We start from the raw sequence: 27,561 nt of genomic DNA, 5'->3' as shown, positions 1-27,561 counted from the left end.
ATATATACTCGTACGTTCCCTCTTTCTCTCTCTCTCTGTCGCTCTCTCTTCTTTCCTTATCTCGCTCTCTATCTGTGCGTGTTTGAATTTGCTTAACGAATGGCTGAATGACCCAGCAACAGATTGACATTTTCTCATCAAATTGGGGGCATGGCAATACGCTTAACTATTCCCCTCTTGAAATGGGCTGACTTGGCTATTACCATGCTTAAGTTTGTAGCTGGCATAAATGTAATTAATAAATTATCTGATGGGATAGCTTAGCCTTGCTAAAAGACGTACACAATCCGATAACTGTTATGAAAGCTGCTTTACATAAATCCATTTACTCTGCGCCGTTACCAGCTTTAACCTGTTGCGAATTGTATGGCAAATTTAAAGGAATTTTATTCTTAAGATTTCTTGATGTTGATATAGCCTTTAGAAGGTAGAGAAAAATAATTGAAATTTCAAAGAGATTGACTATTGAAAATATGATATGTTTATTAATTAATGTAATGTAATGTAATATGAAATGAAATGTTTATCGATAAGTTACTGTAGAAATCTTGATAAATAATTAGTTTATTTTTATTTACTCTATATGCATTATTAATCAAGATGTCTACTGTAGCTTATCGATAAACATATGAACATATGTATAGTATATACATTTTTTGATCCTTTAGAAAAAATCGATATTTATCGAAAAGTGGCTGTTGTTTTAATTTTCAAAAGAACTATTCGACATGAATAACACTAATTTGTTCGCTTTATGCTGCTATTTAACTTACCTTCTCACTTATCAATATTTTTTTGTTATACCATACATTGAAATATTAAAATCTTTACTCACTCACCTTTCACTGAATCAATTTTCATATTTAAACAACTATTGTAAAATATATGATTTTGCTTTTAATTGTAAACTTTACTTACAATCGATAACATTCACAATTAGTCAATTTTATAAGAATATCTATCTAAATGTTTCCCTTATACCTTCCTGATTGGCGGTTTAGTGAAGTTTTATTGATCGAATTGTTTGAGCCGCTGCTACGTGTTCGCATCGATGTTGACATGCATTTTGGCCAGATTAGCGCGACTCGTGGCATGCCCCGGCTCCAGCTGCAACGCCCGCCGATAACAATCGACCGCCTGTTGCCGCTGGCCGCGCATTTGCAGAATGGCGCCCAGATTGGCGTGGGCGTGCGCCGCCTGCGGCTGCAGTGCAACGGCCCGGCGATACCACAGCTCCGCCTCGGCGAGGCGATTTAGCAGACGCAGTGCATCGGCCACGGCCGACTGCAGGGCATAGTTATGGGGCGCCAATGCAGCAGCGCGCAGCCGATAACCCAGAGCCTCCTGCGTGCGCTGCTGTTGCTCCAGGAAGTCAGCTGTATGGGCAGGCTGTTAGTTAGCAGAGATCAGATATGGGCAGTTCTTCGTCCACTTACCGTAGTGATGATGCGTGCTCGGTTCTAGTGGTGACAGCTCCACGGCACGCTTGAACCACAGCTCGGCTTCTGCATAGCGACTGGACTATAGAGAGAGAGAGAGAGACACAGAGAGAGAGAGAGTTGTTAAGGCCCCGTTGCATGTGAACAAGAGTTCGCACTTACATTTCTGGCCAGAGCTTGACCGTAAGACACATATGCAACGCCCTCGCCTGGCTGCAGCTGTAGCGCCAGTTGCTGCTGCCTCTCCGCCTCCTGCCACTGCTCCAGCTCCACGTGCAACGCCGCTAGCCGTTGATGCAGCATGGCGCGTTGCTGTCGCCGCTCCAAGGGCAACGTGGCCAGCGCCTCGTTGAGCACCTCCACGGCCAGTTGGCTTCGGCCCTGCGAGCGATGCAGTGCACTTAATTGCAGGTACGCACTGTGCCGTGCCGCCTCATGGGCGCTGCGATCGCGCACGCCATGCCCCGGCAGTCGAGCGCCCGCCAGCAACACAGCTGCTGCCTCCTCCTGCCGGCCCTGGTCCCAGGCCAGCAGCGTGGTGGCCAGATTCACGTAGGCCGGCGCCAACTGTGGACGCAGCTGTATAGCGCGACGATAGCAGGTCAAAGCGGCGCTATAGTTCTGCTGCTGCTGATGCACAATGCCCCTGAAAGTAGGCAACGGAAATAGATTGTAGAAATTCTGTTGCAAGAGAAAAGTTTTCATAAAGAGGAGAAATTTTCGAAATTTCGGACTGAGGAGAGTTGGGCTTGGGCTTATTTACATCTTTACTGCGTAATTTAAAATTTTCTGTTGTTAAATTTAGATAAATTCTCTTTAGAATTTAAGCTATGTTAATTTACATAGATTTAAACTCTATTTTTCTGAAGGAATTAACCAGCTGTAATTGCTTTAATTAATGAATAATATTTCATAAACATACAAACCTATAAAGGAATATATTTTATACACATACATATACTTCATTTCAGCTGTGGATTGTTGGATAGGTCTTAAACTTAAAGCATATACACTTAAACATATATATATTTCTAAAAAAAAGTGAAAATAAGCACGAGAACAGCCCAGAGTTATTTCTTCAGCTTCTGCTTCTTCTTCTTGGTGTAGTTGTGTTATTTTCTTTGTCTTTTCTTTCTTTTTTCTTTCATGTTTTACATAAGGAAACCATAACGCAAAACTTGTTAGAAATGCTAAAGTGGAAAAAAAGCAGAGAAAAATAATGAAGACGGAGCTAGTAGTTATTCAAGAGCCGAGATTGGATGCTAGCCGAGGTCTAATAGTGTGCCGGGCTAAATTAACTTTCGCTGTGTTTTGCTGCGGTTTCTCTGGTGCTTCGCCGGCTCTAATTGCAGCGCTCCGTCAACTACTTGAGAATGTTGACCTTCGAGTATTTTCCACTGGGCGTATTCTTAGTATTCTGGCTAACCATCCAGACGCTGGCTTCATTTAATTAACAGAGTTGAGCTTTCGCCGAGTGCGAGAGTCAGTCTCTAGTGCGCATTGGGTAAACAAATGTGTATGAAATTGTGGGCATGGCTATGCATAGACAGCTTGTCTGGGTTTTTAATATAAACAAAAAGTACGAACATATATGCATGAATAAGTGCTTTTAAATAAAGGATGCATTTTATTTGCAGCTCGAACGTAACAAAACCGTACAAAATAAACTCATGCACAGATTGCACAACAGCATCACCCGAAAACACCAGCAACAACGATACTGCAATAACAACAACACGAACAGCAACAAACAAACAACAACAACAACTACAACAACAGTAAGTTATCCAAACAAACGACGCGCTCTAAAATTTGTGTTGAGTTGCGACAAGAAGTCCATAAAATCAACTGGAGGGCAAATTTAGAAATATTACATTATAAATCAATTATTTTTAGATTTTTTGTGCATAAAATTAGTAATCAAATAATAAAAATTTATAATAAATTTTGTAAAATTAACACTAAAAATTATTTAAATTTTATTTCATTTAATAAATATTTTGTAAAATTATAAAAAATATATAAATATTTTAGCTTCATTTAATTACAAAAGTTTATAATATTTATTTCAGTTTCAAACGTATTTATAAGTCTTTCACTTATATATTATACTTTTATAGCTTCTGTAGCAGTTCTATAATTATGTTGTATCTATAAGTTTATTTCATCCCCAGCACCAGCTTTTTATTTCTAACACTCTTTCATAATCTCCTGGCTAAACCATTCGAACTGCCCTCGCTCTACACTAGCTACAATTGCATTTTTTTCCATTTGCTTAAATTTTGTTTATCGTAGAGCAACAACCCATTGAGATTCCATGTAAAGTCTCCCGTTGCCCACAAATTTCAGATCCGCGTCCCGCACGCCCCGCCGCCCCGCCGCTCAGTTGCAGTCCGGAATGCCAATGGGCAGACAAGTGGGAAGCAATGCGAAACGAGCCAAGTGAATGCATGCGAATTGCAGGCGAACAACGGATGGATTTGCTCAACTGAATATTGAGTGCGACTATTCTATTCTATACTATTCCACAATATAGAAAACCCAAAATGTTGTTTTATACCATTTGCACGCTCTTTCTCTCTCTGTTTTTCGCTCACTTGCCTGCTTGCCATCCCTCTCCAGCACTTTGGCAGGTAAGCAAACAACAGCTACTGGTAGAGGTAAGGATTGTGGGTGGCTGGGGGGGAGATGGGTAAAAAAACGAGTGAAAAACAGAAATCGAATTATACAGCTCAGTGATTTTTCGGTTTTGGTGTTTGGTTGCCTGTTACTTGTAGTGTGCCTGCCCCTCCCCTCCTCTTGTTTGAGTCTCTGCGCCGCCGTCTAGCTTTGATGTGGCATGCTACAGCTAAAAATCACAGCAGCATCCAGCACAATAAATCCATGACAGTTGACTGGCATTCGGGCGGGCTGGAGGAGTGATGCCCGGGGCTGAAGACCCGCAGACGCGACGTGCGCCTCATGGACACGTGGCAAAAGGCAACAGCAACAGCAGCAGCAACAGCAGCAGCAGCAGCGGCAACAGAAATTTTCGCAGCAGCCGCAGGTTGCACGTTGAAGGGAAGGTTGCTGCTACTATTGATGTCTTTACGAGTAAATAATGTACAAACAGCTGCTTATCCACGTTGCAGGTGGGGATTAGTGGTTGCCAGAGGAGCGGCGGCAGCTGGCTGAAGGTTTGCTATTGACATTGATTTTCGATTAGATGCCGGAAATTTGACATTCCGAGGCGCTTGCTTTTTATTACTTGGCAGCTTTAAACAGCAGTGTTCATATAAAGTGTTTATGGAAATCTGACCCAACTTGACTTTGAGATTAGCGGCAGCAGCAGCAGCAGCAGCAGCAACGCCCACCCACAACAGCCCACAGCAGCCTGCATAATGCAAGTGGGCGGCGGGTTTTAAAAATTCAATCAGGCAACTTTTCGATAAGCTGCAAAAGCCAACGGCCAACATTGAGGAAAAGGCGCAGACGAGCAAAATGCCAGAGAAAAGCGTCTTAAACTTTCAGCGTCGTTGAAATGAATTCTGCGCCTTGGCCATAGTTGGACTGTTGGCGACTGTTGGCTAGTGGTGCTGTGACAGCCGGGCAAACTGGAGAAATGGCATTGGATCGGGTATCGCTTTGAGCCAAGTTAATAACTTGAAGCCTTAGCAGTTATGAAGTTCGCGTTTTGCCTTCATGTCGTTGACTTTACATTTACATTTTTGTTCTTTTTTTGTCGTCTGTCAACTGATTGAAAAGTATTTTTCTGCACTGCATTATGGTTGCTTTAATGTGTGTATTTATAATAAATATGTGGTATGAAGTGAAATATATTTGATACTTTTCAAGTTTTAGCTTTATGTTTCATTGACTCTATTTTAAAACCAATTTATTTATAGGCTGATGTGCTATTTTTCATCTGAGTCAAATTGGAATTCTTTAAGCTTTTGCTAAGTTTTGTCCTGCTTTGTCCTGCAGCTTCTATTTTAAACAGACATATGAAAGGGTTTGGCTTATGGGTCAAGTATTCAGGGTCACCTTATTCGGGTGTTTATATCTAGCATGTTGTTGGTATTGCCATTAATTGGGATACGGGTGTGAATTGGATAACTTACGATAATTGTCAGCATAGAAAATTAACTAGTATAGGGATGTGATATATATGTATATGTGTGCTCTAAATACATAAGAACCATGGCAATAAAAATAGGTAATTTTTAGAGAGCAACAGACAGCTAGAAGACAATAGAATATTTTTAAGTATTTTGCTTACATATATGAATTTTTTTACATTTGTTTTTAAATAATATAAACAAATGATCAACTATTATTTGTAAGCTATTCGAAGCTCTGTTACTCTTCAATTTTTAAAGACAGTTTTGCGCTCAGTGTAATTACGCATCGTCGACGAATCAGAGCTAAGTTTCTAGTTTCTTATTTGACTCGACTCTGTCGCTGTCTCTGTCGCTCTGCCTTGCAGCTTTTACGCTCGTGTCCTAAATGATGGCAATTTAGCAACAGGCGGGCAGTGGGGCATTATGTACTAGACTCGCATGATTACAGACCGGCGCGCATAGTGAAAGGCAAGGTAGTTAGTAGGTCCCAGCAGTTGGGAGCAGCTGCTGCGGTTCCGAGACCGGGGCTCCCAACCGGGAGTCGTGTGCAATTATTTGTATTGGGCGCACAGCTGTCGCCAGCTCAGTTTGCATTTGTGCGCGAAAGCCTTTGGGAAAGGGGATGGAGCGGGGGAGAAGGGGCAAGTTGGATAAAAGTTGGCAAGCGAGCGAAAAGGGATTTTCCTACAATTTGCCAAAGAAGCAAAGCGAAAGGATTTCTGGCCTTCCTGCGCTGCTTCTTTTAGTCTCCTTTCATTTTACTTTTTTCTTTCCTCTTCTTTTTTTTTTTTGGAGCGTAAAGCCTATTATGTCAAACACAATAATCAACAATAAGAGGGGCAACAACAACAACAACAATAGCAACGACAACAAGAATCATGACAATGACAACGGGGCGTATGAGCATTGGTTGCCTGGCTCTGGCCGGGGTGAAGGACGGAAAATGACGTGGCTGCATATTCAAAAGGACACTCGCACTCATATACCATATGGAGGGTGGGGCCGAGGGGGCACTTGGTTAATGCGTTGGCATGTTGGCGCATGTTTGCCCTGCCACCGTTCCCAATGGGGGCTGAAAGGCAGCTCAGCTTGGCGGGCGGTCGCTGCAGCCCGAGTCGAGAGTACATTTCACACTGCTGACTGCTGCCATGTGCCTGTACTGAAGTCCAAGGGGGGCCCCGGTCCGGGTCAGCGGAGCGGCTGGGTAAGTGCAAGTGTCATTGGCCTCAAAAGCCAAAGCAGCAGCAGCAACCGCTGAGTGTCCAGCGACTGGCGACGCAATGCATCAGCAGTTTAGCTTGCAGTTTCTCTCTGCAGTTTCCCTCTGCATTATTGCATCTCAACTGCAACACAGTGCAGAGTAAATGCCAATCGCGCTGGCAACGTGTCCAGCTATTCGCCACTATTGCTCTAAGCCGCATTCCAGCTGCCATCTATTTCGCCGACAAGTGGCATGCGGTGCAAACAGTTTCAAGTTTATTGAAAATAAACTATTTTTACGAGCTCGAAATGGCTGCATTTTCGGACTGCTCTAACATTTTCACCAACATGGTATTATAAATAATTTTTAAAATAAGAAAATATCAAGAACTTTGTTATTTTAATCAGAAAAAATATTTTTTATATGCAACTTATTTTTTTATTTTATTTTTTAAGTTTTTAATTGATGTATTATAATATTGTTTCTTCATCTTTTGATTGCATATTGAGTTTTTAATAAAGCAAAAAATATATAAATAGCAATTAAACAAGATTTTATTATTTTATTTATTTTGTATTTTATTAATATTTTTATTTTAATAATTTTATTTTATTTTATTTGCTTTTTATATTTTATTTTATTTAGTTTTTTATTTTCATAATATTTAGAAAAGTATATTTTAATATTTTGTTCAATTTTAGAAGAGATTTGGGAAAAAATGCCTTGGTAAAGAGAGATTATGAATCCTGACTTTGACCTGTAGTAGAGAATTATTAAATATCCAACTCTTGCCACATTTTCAAAACCATGACATATATATTTTGTTGTTTTTAAATCGCGATAGCTGCTATTCCCTGAGCTTTAATGTTTTAGCAGTTGTTAGGCAACTGAGATCAGATATCATAGGATGCACATTCCCCGCGGCTGCAGTGCATTCAGTATGACCTAATTAATGGCACACACTCGTTTCTGCAGGGGATTACAGCGCAATACTCGTTCAAAGCCTGTACTACCAGCGCTTAGGGGTCGGCCATGTGGAGTGTGAGTGCGAATGTGAGTGTGAGTGGGTGGTTAAGCAAAAGGGAAGCTGCGCAAAAAAAAAAGAAGAAAGCAAAACATAGAGGTACAAGTGCCCAGCAGGCAACTGTTTGCTGTTGATGGTTGTCGAGTGCATGCAAATTGCCATCCAAAAGATGCTGAACATGTGCCCGTGTCCGTCCAGCGACCATAGCGTTTCCTGTGCTTCTCTTCCCCTTCAACGCCCTTTACTCTCTCTCTCACCTATCCTTCGGCCCCTCAGTTGATTTGTATGCGCGCAGCGGTCGGGGCCAGTTTTCTTTTTTTTTTTTTTGTCCCAACTTCTCAGATGTTGTCCAAACGTTTTTGCCAAGTGGCAAACAGGACAGAAGCAGCTGCCATTTGGCATTAAAGGCGTGCCACCGACCACAGCGCTACCGAGCCATTTTCTTTTTACCCCCCAACAGTTCCCCCCATTGCCCCTTAACTGCGCCAAGGTCGCGCCAGCCATTCACTTTGAGCTTTTGAATTCTCAAAAAGGCTGCGAGCAAAAACTGACATCCATTTTGAGCATTCAGGCTGCATGTTTTGGCAGCCGCAGAAAAACGCTCAACTGGCAAAATTGCAATGCAGGCGCGAATTTTGCTTCAATTTGCATCGGGCTGATGACTTGGACGTGCTAAGCTTCGTTTACTTACAGATTAAAGTGCGCATCGGCCATAGTTGGTCGGTGTGCCAGGGCCGATTGCAGCGCCAGCTTGGCCTCCTCGTAGCGTCCCTGGCTGCTCAAGACGCTGCCCAGATTTCCCAGCGCTGCAAAGAATGTCGAAAGTAGTTCAAGTCAATGCAAACGAGAGAGTCGAAAGTGGAATACATTTCATAGCGAAATTATATATAAAATATGGGTCAATGAATATGAGAGCTTTTAGACTGGTTTAAAATTTGCGTAGCTTTAAGCAGCTTTATAAATTGTAGGAGCTTTAAGTAACTTGAAAGGTGATGTATCTATATGTTTAGGTAATGAACTTATTAAATAAAAGTAAATGAAATATAATAATAATTTTTAATGTAACATTTAACTATAGTTAAATACGATCTTTGGTTTCATTTCTAAGTCAAATTTACATATATAACTCATTCTAAGCTCAACATATTTTACACTTTTAATTATAATAATTCGTCTTATCTTAAGTTTCATTGAAAAAGTGTTAAAGTTTTCAAAATTTGTTGAATAACTGAAGAAAACGATTAGATACTTCAAAAAGAGAAGCAATACAGTAATAGCTTCAATATTATAATATAATAGCCTCATTCATCTAAAACTAACTTAAAATCTAGTTCAAGCATCAGCTTGCTTGAATCAAGCGACTAATGCTTTCTATCCGCTTCTTAAATTCTGCTTCTACTCGAACTTGCAAGCTTTCATCATATAATTACAATATCATAAAATTTTTCTAGCTCTTCTCATATTTTCAACACTTACCTTTCGGTGGATTAATGGCAATAGCACTACGGAACAGCTGCTCCTCGTTCTGCCAGTCGCGATTGCGTTGCATCGTGCGCAGACTAAAGGTGCCCAGCAGCAGGCCAAGGCAGCAGAGCAGCAGCAGTCTGTGGACAGAGCTGTGCAGACGCTGCCAGAGACGGCCAAAGCCTAGGCCCAGCATTAAGCAATAGCCAACACTGGGCAGATAGAGCAAACGTTCGGCGAGCACGAAGCCCACGTGGAAGAGCAAATTGCAGGCGGGCAGAAAGGGCAGCACCATGAAGGCTATACAGGTAACCAAGACAGATGCCGATACGGATGTCGCCACAGCTGAGGGTGCGGAGGAGACGGAGCAGGAAGACCGGCTAGCTGAAGCCTTGCGCTGCAGCGAAGATCGTTGTTGCTGTTGCTGCTGCTGCTGCTGCTGCTGCTGTTTGAGCTGGTGATGGCAGGCGCAGACGAGTCCATGCCATGCCTGGCAGCTGCTGCCGCCCAGACGCTGCAGCAGCGGCAGCGAAATGCTTGTGGCCACAGCGGCATAGTCCACAGAGCTGCTGGCAGTGCAGCGCCAGCGAACGCCCTTGCAGGTAACGGCCAGCAAGATGCCGTAGAATGCCAGGCTGAGCACATTGCGGGCATCCCACAGTGTTCTGATGCGTGGTATGGCCTCCATGCCCCAATCGAAGCTCAGGTGTTGCGGCCAGAGTAGCAGCTGAAAGTTTGCCACAGGCAGGTACAGGTAGCTGAGTGTGCGTGTCCACCAGCTGGGCTCGTGGGCCGTCGGATTATCGGCGGCGGAGAATGCAGTCGAGGGGCGTGGCACAATGCTGAGGCGACAGTAGAGAGCGCAGAGCAGAGCCACGCTCAGAATGGTGAGCGAGCGTAGGCGATGCTGGAATTGCAGGAGATGGAGAATGTAAGGGATGAATATTAGGGGTAGAGACTTTAATTAATTATGTTTATATAATTTATACATGTGTAAAATGATTACTCAAGTGCGTTAGTTCACACAGATGTTTAGTGTTAAGGGGCTGTCACACTCACCTTCTCATCTCCGGCATGCTTGACGCCCTGGCCGAGGCACAGGAGGTCGCAAAGGCCGCATAGCAGCAGCAGCGTGATGGCCGTCTCCTTGCAGAGCAGCGCCGCCACAGCTAGCAGCAGTGTGAGCGCCAGCGAGCGCCAGTCCCTGTGCCGCATGTGCCGGCGATAGGCCAGGTAGGCGAGCAGCCAGCAAACTGTGGCACTTAAGTCCGCACGGCCCACAATGCCGGCCACGGCCTCCGTGTGCACGGGATGGGCGGCGAAGAGGGAGCCAGCGGCATAGACGGCCGCACGTGTGGGCAGCAGGGTGCGTGCCACGTGCACCACCAAGACGGTGGCCAGGCCGTGCAGCAGCAGGTTGATCAGATGGAAGGGCCAGGCAGCGCCGTCGCCCAGCACGAAATTGAGACGAAAGCCCAGCACGCACAACGGACGCCAGGAGCCATGGGAGCCGCTGTCGGTCAGCGGTGTGCCCCAGTAATCATTCTGCAGCAGCTGAGCCAGCGGCCCGGCTCCAGTTACATCCGCATTGCCCAAGATGGCGCGCCTGCAAGCAAAGATAGAGGTGGTGAGATGGTGGCACGGAGAGTGGCAGTGGGAGTGGGAGTGAGATAGCAGAGTGTGGCATGCTCGCATTACCTGAACCGACAACAACCTGTGGCACACCTGTCCTATTAATTAAAATGATTAATTGCCCAGTCAGCCCCAAAGCACAGAGCCCTGCGGCAAAACTTAACTCGCTCTCGCTCTCTCTATCTGTGTTCTATCTCTCTCTGTCTTTATATTCCCACTCGATTCGACTCGACTCGACTTGACTCGGAGTGGACTGGAGTTAGCTCGGATCGGATCGGGTTTCCAGCCACATGCAACTTGAGCTGGCCGGGCTAGCGACAGCTGTGCCTCTGCTTATTTTTATTGTCCTTTTGTTTTTGTGCCCGGAAAATATTGTTAAAGTGCCGAGCGACAGGACACCACTCGCTGCCTTCTTCTGCCTCCTTTTCGTGCCTTGATTAATTGCCGATTTGTTGGCGCACTTGGTGTCGTGCTCAGTGTTATTATTGTTGTTGTTGTTGTTGTTGCTGTTATTGCTGTTGTTGTTATTCCACTCTATACACCCACATACACACACACACACACACTCACTCGTCGGCACTCTCTATTGTCACTGGGCAAAGTCAACGGCTCTTTGATAATTGCCTCACCGTTGTAGCTTTGCTTGTTGTTCTAATCGATTTCCAGTTCGTCCCCCCTCTCTCCCCTATCCACCCCACTTGGCCTAGTGCCATCACCGTCGCGTTGCTCCAGCCAAGGCCTAGGACCTTTGCTGTCGTTGATGTTGTTTTGTTGTTATTGTTGCACAGTTTGAAATTTATAGTAGGTTTGCAATAATACCTTAGCTATTTTATGCATAATTAGTTTTCAACGTTATCCAGCAAACGCTATTAATTAACTTTCCCCCACAGAGGCAACGCTTCACTGAGCTTAAATGACACAAGCCAAACAAATATATTCGAAGATGGTGAAAAAGTGTAACAGGTATTTGAGAGAGGTTGAATAACATGAAAATTCCTATTGGATTTTTCCATGAGTTTACTGATGAAGCCGAATAAGGCTTTCATAAGTTGTATAACTCCTATTAGTTGGCATGTTGAAGCCCTGTTTAAAGCCGAATAAGGCTTTCATAAGTTGTATAACTCCTATTAGTTGGCACTTTGAAGCCCTGTTTAAAGCCTATTATAGAACTTTGATAATTTTTTGAGCCATTCTTAATATAATAGGAAATTGTTGAAGCAGACTGTGTCAAAGAACTTTCACATTAACATAAAAGAGTAAAATAACAGACTGTGTAAAGGAATTTAAGCATATAGCATATAATATATAGATGTTTCATATCTTTAACATTAGCCTTATCTAGAATTTCAAAGCATAAGCATATAAAATAAATTAAAAATATTGTATCAAAATCATATATGTTTATACAATATACATATATAGCTCTTGAAAATTTCGTTCTTATATTTAATCCAATTGCTAAAATAAATGCTGTTAGGTTCAATCAACATATAACTATATAGATATAGAATGAATGCAAGATAGTATAGTACAGTATCCAGTAAATTTTTATGCCACGTTCAAACCAATTGTCTTAAAAAGTAATGTAAGTGCTTCTCGAATATGCATTTTATTATTAGTTAAAAAATTAAACTTTCTGCTTGAGCTTATATATATGTATATGTATACACACATATTCAATAAACTTTTGGTTAGGCAACTAACATCATAAGCTTTAAAGTATAGAAAGATAAACTAATTTGCAAAAATGGAAATTTCCCTTTTCTCCCCATGTGCACAAAAGTTTAGTTTTAAAGCTTTAAACTCGGCTATTCATTCATAGATAACTGACATGCACAGACACCCACGCTCGCCCGAAAGTAATTTGTGTTTACTTTGGTCTTAACTGGCCCGCGGGCCGTAGTTTTAGGTTTCTGGCATTCAAGCTCAAAAGTTAACACAAGCATTTTGTTCCATATTTTGTTTTCTGTTTTTTGTTTTTTTTTTTTTGTTTTTCGGTTTTTGTTTTATGTTTTTGGCCTAGCTGAAGGCTATAGAAGGGATGCATTTGTTTTCAAGCCATATAAGAAACATAAATAAATAATGGATAGGTAAAAATAATAAAAGCACTTCATATGCGAAAACCCAAATATTTTCGTAATTTCTAAAGCAATTCAAGGAGGGGGGAAAAAATTGTAAAAATATGAAATTGCATTTTTCAATTTTAATACGAATATTTTATTTAGCAGCTGCCCGGAAACACCATATATAAAAATATTGTGAATGGTTCTCAATTCTGCATTATCCATGTGTGTGTGTGTGTGTGTTGCATGCAACACTTCATATGCATGAATGGTGGCATAAAAGCGGACGCTCGAGTGTGAGGCGGGTGTATGGCATATGCCACAAATTGGGTTTGCAAATTTGGTGGTGAGACGTGGATAAATTATTGGTGGGGCAGCAGCAGCACCACCATTACCAGCACCAGCAGTAGTCATTGCTTTTGTACTTCCATCTATACTTCAATTTCAATTGGCATTTTCTTCTGCGCAAAGCAGCCACAAAAATGTTGAGTGGGAGGGCGAGCGAGAGGGAGAGGGAGATACAGCAAACAAATTCTTATCGGCAGCACACAAAGCTCAAGAAAAACTGAGCTGTGGCATGAACACCCTCTCTCTCTTTCTCTCTCTCCCTCTCGTCCCACACTCTCTCCTTGTGTGCCTCGGCTGCAGTTTCAATTTTTGCATTGCTGCTGCTTTGCACTATGGCAACGCACAACAAAAATTTAGCTACGCCTCATTTGCAAGGATCTCAAGCAGCAGGAGCCAAACGATGGCAAATATTGAAAAGCATTTCGGGCTGCATACCTTCGAACAGCAACAAGGGCATTGTATGCCAAGCTCCTCTGTGTTGCCTTTCGGCTTAATTTTTGCCCAGTCAAAGTGTGGGCGGCGGCAGTGGGTGGCGTGGTAGGAGGGTGAAGTGAGCTGCTGGTGACTCTGTTACTGTGCCTCGGCGACGCCGAAACTTGTCGCCCAACGTCAGCGTCAACATTATCGTCTCATCAGCAGAATATCCGCAGTGCCTTTTTTGTGCTTTATCATCGTAACTAGTGAATGAATAGCAATACTCTCGCTGAGCAGGTGACAGCGGCGGCAGCAGAGGGGCATGTGGCATGGGGCACAACAACGAAAACATCAACACCAACAGCCGTGCAGGCAGCATTGGTGGCGGGGCACTTTGTCAGGAACAGCAGCAGCAGCAACTGAGGCAGAGGAAGACGCAGAGGCAGCAACAAAAATGCCAAGATTCAAGCAGCTTACAAGTGTGGCATGTAGTAGCTGCCGTTATCGTTCGCTTTTCACTCGCACTCGAGAGCCAGGCAGGCGACGAGCACGGTAGCCTGGAGACAGGAGCTGCTTTGCCATGGCACGAGCCATAGCCGGAGGCACTAGGCATTAAGCCTGTTACAGTGGAAGCGAGTGGGGAGGGCAAATAAGAATGTGATGAGTGCATGGAATAGATAAGCTCGTTATTAATATAATTTTTAGATATATACACAGAGCTTGGAATTCAAATTAATTATGTAAGGAAAATATTTTTAATCTTTTCATTATTTTATTTGTTGTTCATTCATTTTCCTCATAACATAAAGATGAGTTATATAAATAGGTTATACATATTTATAAAATTTAAAATGAAAATAATACATAATACATAATAATACATTAAATAATATATATATTTTTAATTTATTATTGTTCAATATATATATATATATTTTTTTTAATAGCTAAAGCTGTCTAAATAAACAAATATTAGTATGAAAATTTTATATGGCAACTATAATATTTTCCTACATACAATTACAAGTATCAGCTCCACTGTTCTCTGGCAAAAGTCTCACCTACACATATTCACACTCACACACACATGCACGCACTCACAGGACTGTGGTTGGCTTTTGTCGAAGACAATATATCATAGCATCAGCAGCGAGCACACCCAATGTGGAGCGTAGCACACTGAGGCACAGCCCCTCTGCCCGCATGCCAGCCAAGCAATTCCTCTCTCTCTCTCTTTCTCTCTACCTCTCGCTCTGGCCTGGCGCTCTATCTCTACCTCACCTGACACACTGGCGTTATGGCTACCCGCAAACACTTGTATGTTTTGTGGAGCTGCTGCTGCTGCTGCTGCTGCTTATGTAAAGTGAAAATTTTCGATTTTCTATAAAAAAAAAAGAAGAAAGAAAGCATGGGAAACGAGCACAAAATGCCGTTGCTACCAGCCGTGCCCACTCTATCGCTGTCGAAGTGCGCTTGGAGCCTAACGGGCGTATGGACATCAAAAAATTACGTATACGTTTCATACTCTTTTGTGGTTGTTGCTGTTCTTGTTGTTGTTGTCTGTTGTCGCTGTCCTTTTAATACGGCACATAAATTATTGTAAGACTGCAGATTGGCTCTTTGGCAACATTTTGTAGCTGCGTCGTCGTCGTCGTTGTTGTTGTTTTCTTTTAGTCTTTTTTTTGCTATTTTTTTCGAGAGGCAAATATATCAAGTTGTGAGGTGTGAAACGTTTGACCGTAGGCAAAGCCTTACAAAGACTTACACAGCAAGCTCTTTAAAATCAAGTGACAATTTCTGTGGCCAAATGATAAATGATAAACCTGTTGGGCCACCCAATATTATAAGCATAACAGCATAACTTGCAATGGCAACAACATAAGCCGGCTTTGGATGTTTTTCGTTTTAGTGAGAGAAAAACAGATAATTTAAATGGAAATAATAATACGGTTGCGTGAACAGCAAATGCATGAGTACTTAAAGACTAAAATTGTTAGCTATTGATTTATAAAAAAGGCCACTTTAAGTATATTTGTTAATTATTTATGATAAATATTCACGATAATCAAAATATAAACTTTAGAGAAAAAGCCTCCTAATGTTATATCAATATTTTTATTAAATTTATTGTGTTTAGCCTTAAAGTATTTAAATTATGCTGTCAAAACAAATGTACTAATGTAGGAACTTCGATGACTCTAAAGGAAATACTTGATACAAAAAAAAAACTCTTCAACTTCATATATATGTATGTACATTTATCTACACCTAACTTATCTCATTAGTATTACATAAAGATCGTTACGTCAATTTCAGCACAAAAAACACTTAATTTATGCATTTATTATCAGCCAATGTGTGTGTGTGTGTGTGTGTGTGGGGTCTTAACTTCGAACATAATTCGTTTTATTTTGTGATTTGTATCCGAAATATATCATGCGAAACTTTTTAAAAACTCATATCTCTGCAACTATTGTACAACAGGAATACATATTACACCCAGACCCTCACGCCCACCAACAACCACACCCATGTATGTCTAGATGTCCTCTCTCTGTGCGTGTGTGTGTGTGTGTATAAACAAAATGGCAAAACGACGAACGAAACGAAACATGAAACAATTCACAGCACACGTGAAAAATGTTTATGGATCGCTATGCCACACCCCCGAAACGCCCACAAGCAGCCACCCCTCTCACTCTCTATGGCAGTGTGTAAGCATTGGCCATTGCTCTTTTTCCAGTTGATAGGAAACAAATTGAAGGGAATGCTGCCATTTAATAAATCATGTTTTGTTTGGCTTGGCTTGACAATAATAACTTGCGCTCATGTGGCAACTGTGGCCACGTTGTGTGTGTGTGTGTGTGTGTGACCACAACAACAACTACAACAATAGCTGAAGCTGCATAGGTAGGCCAGGCCAGTGCTGGTGCTGGTGTTGGCAGCTGCGTGAAGCTGACCACAGTAGCATCCGCTGTTCCGGCCAAAAAAACATCAACTAACCAAGAACTTTTTGTCCCCAAATGGGAAGCCTTGTTCAGCTAGGCGGAGTGGGGATCGGGTACGTGGCGGACTAAGGTGGCACTGAGTTACATAAGTTGCGTTTATTATTTGAGTGTGTCTGTAAGTTCTGTGCTTGTTTTCTGCCAAAGTCCTCCACCAAAAAAAAGGAACAACAACAAACGATGGTAAGTTGGGTATAAGCTAGCAGATATTGTGTAAATAAATTTTTATGTATAAATAAAAATTTCTATATATTTGATAGACCATATTTATACCAAAATATATAAATAATTTTAATAAATAAATTATTTGTAATATTTTCTAGCTTATATTTTTTTTTAGTCAAATTCTCAATATTTATATAAAATCATAAAAAAAACATGAATATGAAAATAAAATTGGACTTAAAGACAAAGACATTCACAATGTAGAAGCTAAAACTTTCTTTACCAAAGATTTACCCTTGGATGTTATGTAAAGCGTCTATAGCCAAGCTTACCTCGTGTAGCTGCTCGCTTACAGGGTATATAAACAGGAGCAACTGCACAAAATAACGAGCTACAACTGAAGCTTTTGGCTGAGCACTTTGTGCATAACTTCCCATTTATGCTGCTTTGCTGCTGTGCCCCTCCTCATGCCCCTCTCATAGAACCACACCTCCCACCAGAGAGCAGAGCCTACCCCAAACCCAAAAACTGAATGTACACCAAGTCCAATTGTTTGCTCGTTTTTGTAGTTGCGGCGTCACTTGGCGTCCAGAAACGCAGCGGTTGACTTCGTCTATGGAAATGGGAGGGGGGAAGGGAAATGGGAGGGGGGAAGGGAAATGGGAATGGAACTCGGAATGGAAATGGGAATGGCAATGGCTATGGCAATGGGATACGGAATGGGCATGGGGTAAGGAATAGGTAGTGGAGAGAGCTCTTCCTGTCCGAGCTGTGGCTTCCGCCTGACTGTTGCTGCTGTTGCTCCAAGTGCTGCTCCTCGGGGGAAATTCCTGTCCATTGTACATGACTTTTGATATTTATGGGTAATTTCGTTTGCGTTCAGGTTCAGTTTTGGGCTAGTAGGGGTAGTGGGGGCGCAACAGCAACAAGAGCAACAACAGCAGCAGGAGCAGCATTTCAATGCTAGGTGAGCTCTGAATGAGCCTAAGAAGAACAAGTTCAGACCAATTTCGTACAGTGGCTGCCCGGCAAAAGGACAACATAAATCAACAGTTTTTGTTTTTTAATTTGCTAGCCAGAAGCCAGCAGCCAGCAGCCAGCGTCTGATTTTGACAATAGACCAAATAATATATACTCTTTATATATGTACATATTTATGTGTGTGTGTATATATACAGCGATAAGCTGGCAGCTCGTTGCCAGTTTTACAATTAGGCAACCCGTAAAATTTATTATAGTGATTTTTATCAAAACGCAATGCGCGGCACTTGGCGGCCCAATTAATCATAAAAAGTTCTCGACACCATCGAACCACCTCAACCACCCAACCGCCACCCAGTCAACCACCCACCCGCCCACTTAGCCACACAGTCATTCAGGCGCGTAGCCGTCGACAAAGTGTCGCCCCAAGCTCCGTCGAGCAGGAGGAGACCCAGAGACACGGCTTCTCGCCGCTCTCGAGTCCCATTTACCTTCGTCAACTTGCTGACATATGGAATTTTTAATTCGGTTAAATTTCTCTCACCTGTCATCGTAGACAAATCCGGCGTTTAATGTGTTTAAGTATAGAACAAAGGCGAGCGTCGCACAGCCTGCGAGTCCTGCATAGTCCAGGGCCAGCATTCTGCAAGGAGAACAAAACAGAACAGAGCTGAGCAGACAGTCAGACAAATGAAGAAAATGTCCACAAATATTAAAGTTGAGTGTCATAAAATATATGCTCAAATTAATTCTCAAAGGCTCCACAACAAAGCATAAAATCCCCACAAAAGGCAAAGGCATTGGCAACGGCAAAGCTTTTTATGTTCATCTGTATTTTTTTTATTTTTTATTTTGGGATCTTTTCATTTTTGTTTCAGGTTTATTTTTTTATTTTTTGTGGTTTGTTTCCTGATATACTTGTTATAGGTACAAAAATCAAGTATTAACGATGCTGTTTCATAGCAAAAACTAGCGCTGTAGTATACATATTAAATACATCTAGAAATAAATACGTAGTACATATATTAAATGTAAAAAATATCATCAACGAGCTCAACATGGAATACATTCGACATTAGCTCGAATCGAAAATCCAGCAAATCTTTCAATATAAACCAGCTTGAATATACTTTGCTTTTATATTCACTATTTCCAAACGCTTTGATGCATTAGCATCAGCAGTCAACCGTGTTCCAGTTTGCTGTATATTAACCTTAATCACATTTCCCCATTCATGCGTATATCAATGGTTAGCAGCAATATTTTGCTCATCAGTCGTTCGACGTGTCGCCATTGTGGCTGCAAATCGGCAAACAAAACTCTGTGAATGCAAACAAATCCGTGATGCACGTTGATAACGATTATGGCTTGAATGTAATGTAATTGATGCGAATGCGAATATGCGGATAGGGCTGGGACCTGCACGGACACGCTCGGACAGAGCTTACAGGAACTGCTGAGTTGGTGAACTGCTGCTGAACTGTTGTCCTCGTCATCGTCATCGCCATCGCCATACTCATGGCACATAATGCGATGTTCTCTCTCGTACCTCATGGCATTCTTCGTTTTATATTAGCCGCAGACATGTTGTATGTAGCGGCCTCTTCCTCCCCCCCTCTCTCTCTCTCTCTCTCACTCAGCAGCCCTTTCTCTGTCTCTCTTTGGGACGGAAATTAAACGTTACGAGTACATTTGGCATCGTCTGGCCCGGGCTTTTGGATTTTGTATACAACTGTGTGTGCAGCATCGAGAAATGCCACTTGAAATGCAATCCGCTGCCCGGTTCCGCATCAGTTGCTGAACACCATTGTAGCTATTGTTGTTGTTGTTGCTGCTGTTGCTGTTGTTGTTGTAGCTGTCATCATCACCATCAAGCGCCATTACAAGTAATGAGTGCGGTAGGCACTCTCTCTTTCTCTCTCTGTGTGTGTAGCTGGTCAGGGAGCAGCGCCTCGGTCGCCTCGGTCATTGCATGAAAATTGTTATCTCGCACAATGCAGACGATTTCCGGCAGGCATTTTCTCTTGTACATTCTCTCATGTACCCCAAACGACACGAATGTCGTGCCACCAGCCAACATCATACGCCCTGTGTGCCAGCAGAAATTAAGTCGCACCGTTTGCAAATGACAATGCGCCCTGTTCGAATGCGAATTTTACTTTCATTCTGTTTGTCTTTCTGGGTGATTCTGGAGGTAATAAATACTTTCAGCTCATCTGAATTTTCAGAGAATTTATATTTATATTAATTATTTTGTTCAGTTAGAATTTCTCTTAATATGCCATAATCTTAAATAATAATCATATACGTAATACTCTCCGTGATTTGTTTCCACTATTCAACAAACATAATAACGGATTTCAGGGCAAATTAGCTCACATTCAATACTCCTGCCTTGGCTCGTTCACTCTCTGTCTTTTGGTCTGTGCTGTTGCCACATTATGTCAGCACTTCAGGCGCTACACACACACACACGCACACACACCCTTAGACTCACTCACGTTCATACCATGCCAGCACTCAAGTCCCGCCCATTCAAATAGATTGTATATCGTTTCGCTTTCACTCACTGCCCTTCGTCGAATATCTCTGGCTGAAATGATGCTGCTAATGAGTTCTAATAATGATAATATTGCGCTACCATATACTTAGTATGAATATAGGCTATGTGCATATAAATATGTGTATGAGTGTGTGTGTGTGTGTGCATGTGTCTGGGGAGACATAAATAGAAGTTATTTCGGGTGCAGGCTGATTTGCAATATCAGTTAATAGTTTCTGCTGTGCGTGCGGCTTGAATGCTAAGAAACTTTGCATTATATTTCGTGTATTAAATAGCAAGTGCTTCTAGGTGTTATATTGCAATAAAAATAAATATTAAAGCCAAAATTATTTGAGATTAATATCAAATAATATAGTATAGTGAAAAGCCATTGATTTAAATGTGAGATGTGGAAATATGGGATGTAATTTCTAAAAAGCTTTAAAATTATATTCAAATGGCAAAGTTCAGTAAGTGCTTAAAAATTTGTTATTAATCAATAAGTTAAAATTCTGCTGAAATACATTTATTGAAAGTAGTATTAATTTTGCTGAGCCATCTCATACAAAACAAGAAAATTAATGTATCAAATATTCAAATCGAACTTTCTTTCTAATTTTGTATACTTATATTCTGAAAGCAATATTAAAAAAAAAAAACGTAATAAAACTTTATTTATTTATCTAACTGCACTTAAACAAAAACTGGAAACTGTTTTTAATAAAAATAATAACAATAAAAGAAACTGTTTTACTTTTTCAATAATCTTTTTTTTTATAATTTTATTTATACTTAGTTTTCTATTCATTTTATTCATTAATTAATCTATCGATTTAGATAATTTTTTAAGTGTAGCCACTTTTTCGTATAAATTATACATATAAAAAGTTTCTTTAAAGAATTCAAGTTTCATTTTCGAAAGCCTGTGCGTATAAAAAATTAATCCACTAAGTTTGCACAGCTCATGCATATATAAATTTCTCAGAATTTTAATCGCAAACATAAGTCGGAAAGTACTTAAAATGTTAGAAACCCCTTCCGTAAATAATCAAATTGGACTCCATTTATGCAAATCGCATAAATTGTGTTTAGCCCTTCAGCGGGCTGAAATATGCGCATTTCAAGTGGATTCGACACGAGGGAACTGCCGACTTTAAAGTCGCACTTTAAGCTCAAGTTGAGCGCTTCTTATCGATTTTTATTTATTGCCAGGGAGTGCGACAGATGGCAGCGCAAATTACCTGCTGCTGCTGCTGTTGCTTGGCTGGAAGTCTTACAGAATTCGTGTAATTAAATTGCACGAGACGCAATAACAATAAAACAGATATACAATATATATATATATAAATATATATGTATATAAAATGTACAGAAAATGGCGTCGTAGAGGCAGCTTGATTGAGACGTCTGAGACCTTGAGACTTGACAGCACGCTGTGAATTACTTGGCTAATTTTGTCAGAGCCAGACATAAAAGGATACTGACACAGATAGACGATGACAGGAGCAGTGTGTGTGGGTGTGTGCGAGTGGGTCGTTGATCATCATGTGTGTGTGTGTGTCTACTGTATATAAAATGTCGATACTCCCCACGTTTGCATACGGTTCAAAAGTCAAAGTGCAATTAGCGCAGCGCTTCGTTTTTGGTTTCGCAAATATATATTTTTTTTATTTCATTTTTTTTTTTTTTGTATCACTGCAAATATTTACTTTCAATTTCGTATGCAAATGTCGCCTTGGCCTGGGCGCCATTAATCACAGCCACCCAGACGTGGAGCGGGTGGCCTTGTCTTATCCTTAGCAAAGCGAAGGCGGATGACAGAAAAAATAATTACGTTGTCATGTTTACGGCGTACTGAAATTAGCTGAAAATATCTGAATGGGCGCATCTTTGATGTTGATAGCGCAGCACTCGATCCATTACAATTTATACCGAAAAAAATGTATATATTATATATATATATGAGATGCTTGAAAATGGGCTGAGAGGCTTTCGACTTCTCTCTGGCATTTGGTGACTGGTGTGTGAGTTTTGTTTTATGAAATCAGCTAAAGAGCATGTTGACCTTATTTCGTGGCGCCCAGCGGAAATTGTCGCATACAGCCGGCTGGCAGTGCGCTCGCACAGCACACCTTAAACCGGAAGCGGAAACATTATTCCCAAAATGTCAAAAAACATAACAAAAACCCATTAGACACAATTCTGTTTTCTGGGTCAGCACAAAAAGCAGCAGCCGCAGCAGAGGCAGCAGGCAGCTTCAACTCCCAAAAGTGAAAACACACACAAAAACACGCCAAACAGAAGCGAAACGAACAGAGCTAAAACAAAACGACGTGGGTGGCCCTTGTTGGGGACACCAAAACAGCGAATAGACTCCAAACTCGACTGAACTAAGCTGAACCTGGGCCTCCCCAGCCAGCCATACAGCAAGCTGCACTGCTGACCAGTCACGGTTGCCGTAATGCGAGCAGCCAGGCTGGAGGAGGTGGCGTGGGAGGTTGTGTGAGGGTAGCTGGAACGATTGCGGAAATCAAGTTGTGTCAACAGCTTAAAAGCCAAAATGTAATAAGCCAGGGAAATGTAATGTAATAAAATATCAAATATAAAATGGAGCTGGCTGGGAGAGCATTTGTTGCCATTAAAGTTTTTGTTGCTTTGAAACTGGAAGCAGAGGGCAGTCAACGGCATAAACAACTAAGCGGAAGAGTGGTAAAGGTTGAGCAATAGCTACCCTCTAGATAAGTTTGAATATGAATTTCTAATGAAGACCCATTGATGCTGAACTTGAAAGTGGAAAGTAATCGATTTATATTGGAGTGATCGATATATGTATAATATTGATCTCTGATAAATTTATTATTGAATGAATGAATAATGAAAGCAATATAAATAAAAAATAAAAAATCGAACATCCTTGCAGCGGAATTTTTATTTTGCTTAAGACAAACATTAAACTCAAAAATTTTGCTACTATCGAGACTTAGGAGCCTTTAAATTTAAATTGGCAATTTATACAGTACAACTGATTTAATTGTTTTAAGAAAAATCGTTTCCGTATATCTCATTCAACTACTTTTACGATTTTCAAATTGGCATACTTTGCAGCTCAAGTCAAGATTAGCTGTATTTTACCAAATCTTTGGCTGTTTTTTTATTTTTTGTTATGCAGAAGAAGATGCAGCAGATTAGCTGCAACAGAATCGAGCTCTGGGGGGTTGGCCATAAAAAGCGTTGCTATAACACTGTGCAGCCGCAAAATATGCGATATTTTATTATTGTTGCGCCAAACAGTATGCAACACTTTATTTCAGCGCTTTGCGCTTCCGCCGCTTCCTTTGCCTCGCAGCTCCCAAAAAGCATTTCACGTTTTATATTGCGATTTTTTGTGCTGCCCCTGCTGCTGCTCGTATTACTGCTGCTGTTGTTGTTGGAACCCGTCCAAGTGCTGACTCCTCGGGCTGTGCCAAAAACTATGGTACATAGTTTTTACATGCGATTTGAATGAGCACAAACGGATATCATGTCCTGCCCAGGGTGTTTGCGGCTGTCTGCGTGTGTGTATGTGTGTGTGTGTGTGTGATATGTTGTCCAAAGTAAGTAGCATATAAGTGCAATGGGAATCATTTTAAAACACTCGAAAGCAATTCAGATTTACTCTTCTTCTTCCTCTTATGTACTGAGCAGATTATTAGAACAGACGTTTTTCTTGGCGCCAGCGTCTGGCATTTTGTCAGCGCTATCATAAGGCAACCAGAAATTATTATGAACTGCCTGACTAAATGTGGCTAATTGTCGACACTAGCTTAGATCTGTGGCAACTGTGGAAGTATTAGGATATGAGTGAAATATTAATATCGTACTTTGTGGCAGTTGCAACCGAAATGAATAGCTAGCAAATAATATTATAGCTATATTACGAATATACACGACTATGTCATGCTGGAATAATGCACAAATAATATAATTTATCATTGTGCTTTACACAAGCTACAAAGTGCTCTCTGTAATTGCTAAACTCTGCAATTAATATTCTGTGTAATTTGAGTAAAGTACTTTAACTAGCTTTGATATTCATTTTATATTCTATGAAAGGCGAAACTCATATAGACTTTATCAAAGTATTTTAAGCAAAAGTCTCAATTGATATGATTAATAAATATTGAATATTGAAATAAACCAAATTCAGCTTTATATTTCATTTGAGGATTCTGCAAATAATTATTAAATGTTAAACGAAGAATTAAAATAAATATTCTTTCTGATTATTGCTGCCTAAGCTCAATTGAGCTTTAAAATCGATCCCTACGCTGATTTTCTACATTTTACTTGCACTTTGTACCTTTTGTTAATTGATTTCAATTATTATAGCCGAATGCCTGAACTTTTTAACAAGCCATTCCCGGCACATTGAACCATGCAGCAAGCAAACAAATAAAAAGCTGAAAAATAAAATAAAATAAAATAAAAATGGTTTCAAATAAAATATTCGTGAACTTTTCTCACGAAGCTTTTGTTATGTCATGTCCGAGCTGAGTTCAGAGCCAAAACCCTTTGAAAGTTCAATAACAAAATGCAAAAAGAGGAAAAAAGAGAAATGTATTTTAGCTCGGAATAAAGTTGGGAATAATTGTGAAGGCCCTTGTGGAGTGAGGGATCAGGGAGGCGGCTAGACGAGACGCGCACAGTCGAGACTTTTTAATGGGCTGGCTACAAACTGCATTCGTTATAGGTTCGAGACTTGGGTATTGCTGGGGTTTTTGACCGATGTTCCACCAAAATTTATTGACGAACAGGGCGGGTATGGCGGGTGGCGGGTAGTTGGAAGACACATTCGTGTCGAACGTTAATTTGATGTCCTTTGCTGCACTGTGTTGCACGCAATGTAAATGCTAATTAAGAGCGTTACATGCCGCTGTATGGGCGTGCCAGCACTAAGTGTGTGTGCGTGTGTGCTTGTGTGTGTGGAGGGGCGTTTTGAATTGTGTTTGCTTCTTAATTGCGTAAACCAAGCATTTGATTAGTATTTGCACAGCAATTGACATTAAACAGTTCAATCAATAAAAAATTCAAACGGAAACGGACTCAAGTGTGAGACAGCCGCAAATATTTAATGTCTTAAGGGCTGTCAAGGATGGTGCCGCACTCTTCTTCTTCGCCGCTTATAACTACAATATTCGTATTAGCACAATCAAAGCTGGGTTGGTCGGCGGCCGGTGGGTTCGTTAGACCCAGCCAGTTAGAAACCTCAATTAGGCTGTCAATCAGCGCGTCGAAGCGCGTCACTCGCTTCCACAATAATAGAGCTATTGATTTTCCGCATGGTAATACCCACATACACATACACATACACTTCCACATCCACACATACATACTTCGTTTCGTACACCTCCCTAATGAGCTTCGGGGCGTGCATTGACATGGGCACGGCCCTGGAACTTCTAATTAGTTGACGGTTTAACATTGTTCGGCGATTTGATTACAAATTTAATGCAAGCATCAACAATATATAGAAATCTAAAATTAATAAACAATTGTAATGGAAGATTGCTATGCTCATATTAATATACATATGTACATACATATGTACATACTTATATTTTCTGCTAAAATTTCCTGATGTTGTGCTCAAAAGGCACTGTTAAAGTATGATTATTGCTTTGACAATTGTAAACATGATTCGAGGCAGTTAGTTCTTCAAGTTGATCAATAGCTTATGAGCTTCTTATAATAAAGTTCCCATATGGGAAAACTAGTCTAATATATTGCCAGAAATATACGGAAATAAATATTTATATAAACTGACAGCTCGTTCTATCTATAGCCAAAAATATGTAGAAAGCAAGTCATTAATTGTTTTGGGTTATCAACTGATTGCTTTAAGCCTTATGGAAAGCATTAATTCAATTCATTTACTTCTATCCAAATTTAACTGCCCAAATATAGCGCATTATTATTTCGACTTGACCTAATCTCCTGCAATTCTCCACAGATCCAGATCTACACAGCTGACTGTAGGTAATGCGTTTCTGAGTGGCTCTCATTTGAAGTGCTTTGCTTGTGCTCGTAAGGCTGGGGCGACGGCAAATAAGCTTGCAGTTTCTTAAATAAATAAACAAGAGAGAAAAATAATACAGAAAAAAGATAATAAAATAACATAAACATATCAGGCATTTGTGCTCAGAAATCACTTGTGTTTGAGGAAATAGGCTTGGTGAGTGGGTAGTATTTTATTGATATTTAATAAAAATATATTTTTAATTAAAAAAAAAAAAGAAAAGTATCTTAAGCATTCAAGCTTTGTTCGTTTTGATTTTACATCTGACTATGATAAATAAAAATTTGCTTCAGTAAGTGCAACTAAAGCAAAAGTAAATTGATTAAAAATAAATAGTAAATAAAGGCATTACAGCTTTTCTTAAAGAGATGGCCAGAGTAAATAGCATATATAAAAAATATGCATTTGCCCAAAGTCAATAATTCATAATAAATTGTCGCAAAGTTGAGAAACAAAGGCTCTTGAAATGCAAGACTCTTAATGCATATCAGATTGCTGCAGACGCACACACACATACACACACATGCACATTTAATTGTCACTCTTACAAGCTCACACACGCACACACACACACTCACAGAGAGAGTAAGCTTTGCTTTGCCAGCTATAAGAAAAACCCAATAATGGGAATGAAGTTGTACTTGTAGCAACATTTGCAGCATCCTTACATGTATGTCTGTGTGTGTGTGTGTGTGTGTGTGGGTGTGTAGGTGGGTGGTCTGGCAGCAGTCGCCCTTTATCGATTAGCGCATGTAACTGTTTCTACCTACGAGTGTGTGCACTTGGCCCTTTAAGTTATATAAGCTAATGGATTGTTGGACATTCAAAGAGAGAGGGAAAGCGGGATACATAGAACGAGAGAGAGAGAGAGTGAGAGAGAGGGGCTCCTTTTTGGCGGCTGCTGTAAATGAAAACAGGAAACGTTCTCGCATTCACTCATTCATTTAACACACAAAAGCCATTAATGCGCTTTGTGTGAGCTTTGTTTTGTTTGTCAACAGCAACATTAGCGTCAAAAAGGGTGGCGGGGTGCAGGGTGCGGGCTGCCCAACTGCCCAGCTTAAAGTCAATTCGATCAATTTTTTAAAGCCTCAAATATTTGCCTAGCATAATTTATGGGATTGCATT

General features: G+C 40.8%; 1 protein-coding gene across 1 annotated transcript in view; it reads right to left on the bottom strand.

The window, feature by feature from the left end:
* Positions 1–874: 874 nt before the first annotated feature.
* The window catches only part of Tmtc1 (Transmembrane O-mannosyltransferase targeting cadherins 1), a 53,946-nt gene continuing 27,259 nt past the window's right edge, over positions 875–27,561 (bottom strand). The window contains exons 3-9 of the mRNA XM_030385080.2: positions 18,381–18,479; positions 10,288–10,834; positions 9,241–10,135; positions 8,456–8,570; positions 1,602–2,085; positions 1,437–1,521; positions 875–1,376 (exon numbers count right to left, since the gene is read on the bottom strand). Coding sequence (XP_030240940.1) covers positions 1,036–1,376; positions 1,437–1,521; positions 1,602–2,085; positions 8,456–8,570; positions 9,241–10,135; positions 10,288–10,834; positions 18,381–18,479 — 2,566 coding nt within the window. The 3' untranslated portion in view covers positions 875–1,035. The remainder of the gene's footprint in view (positions 1,377–1,436; positions 1,522–1,601; positions 2,086–8,455; positions 8,571–9,240; positions 10,136–10,287; positions 10,835–18,380; positions 18,480–27,561) is intronic.

Source organism: Drosophila navojoa, chromosome 3 (assembly GCF_054131105.1).
Source record: "Drosophila navojoa isolate 15081-1374.11 chromosome 3, UAZ_NAV_1.0, whole genome shotgun sequence".
Lineage (NCBI taxonomy): Eukaryota > Metazoa > Arthropoda > Insecta > Diptera > Drosophilidae > Drosophila > Drosophila navojoa.
This window is presented reverse-complemented; position numbering and strand designations above follow the sequence as displayed.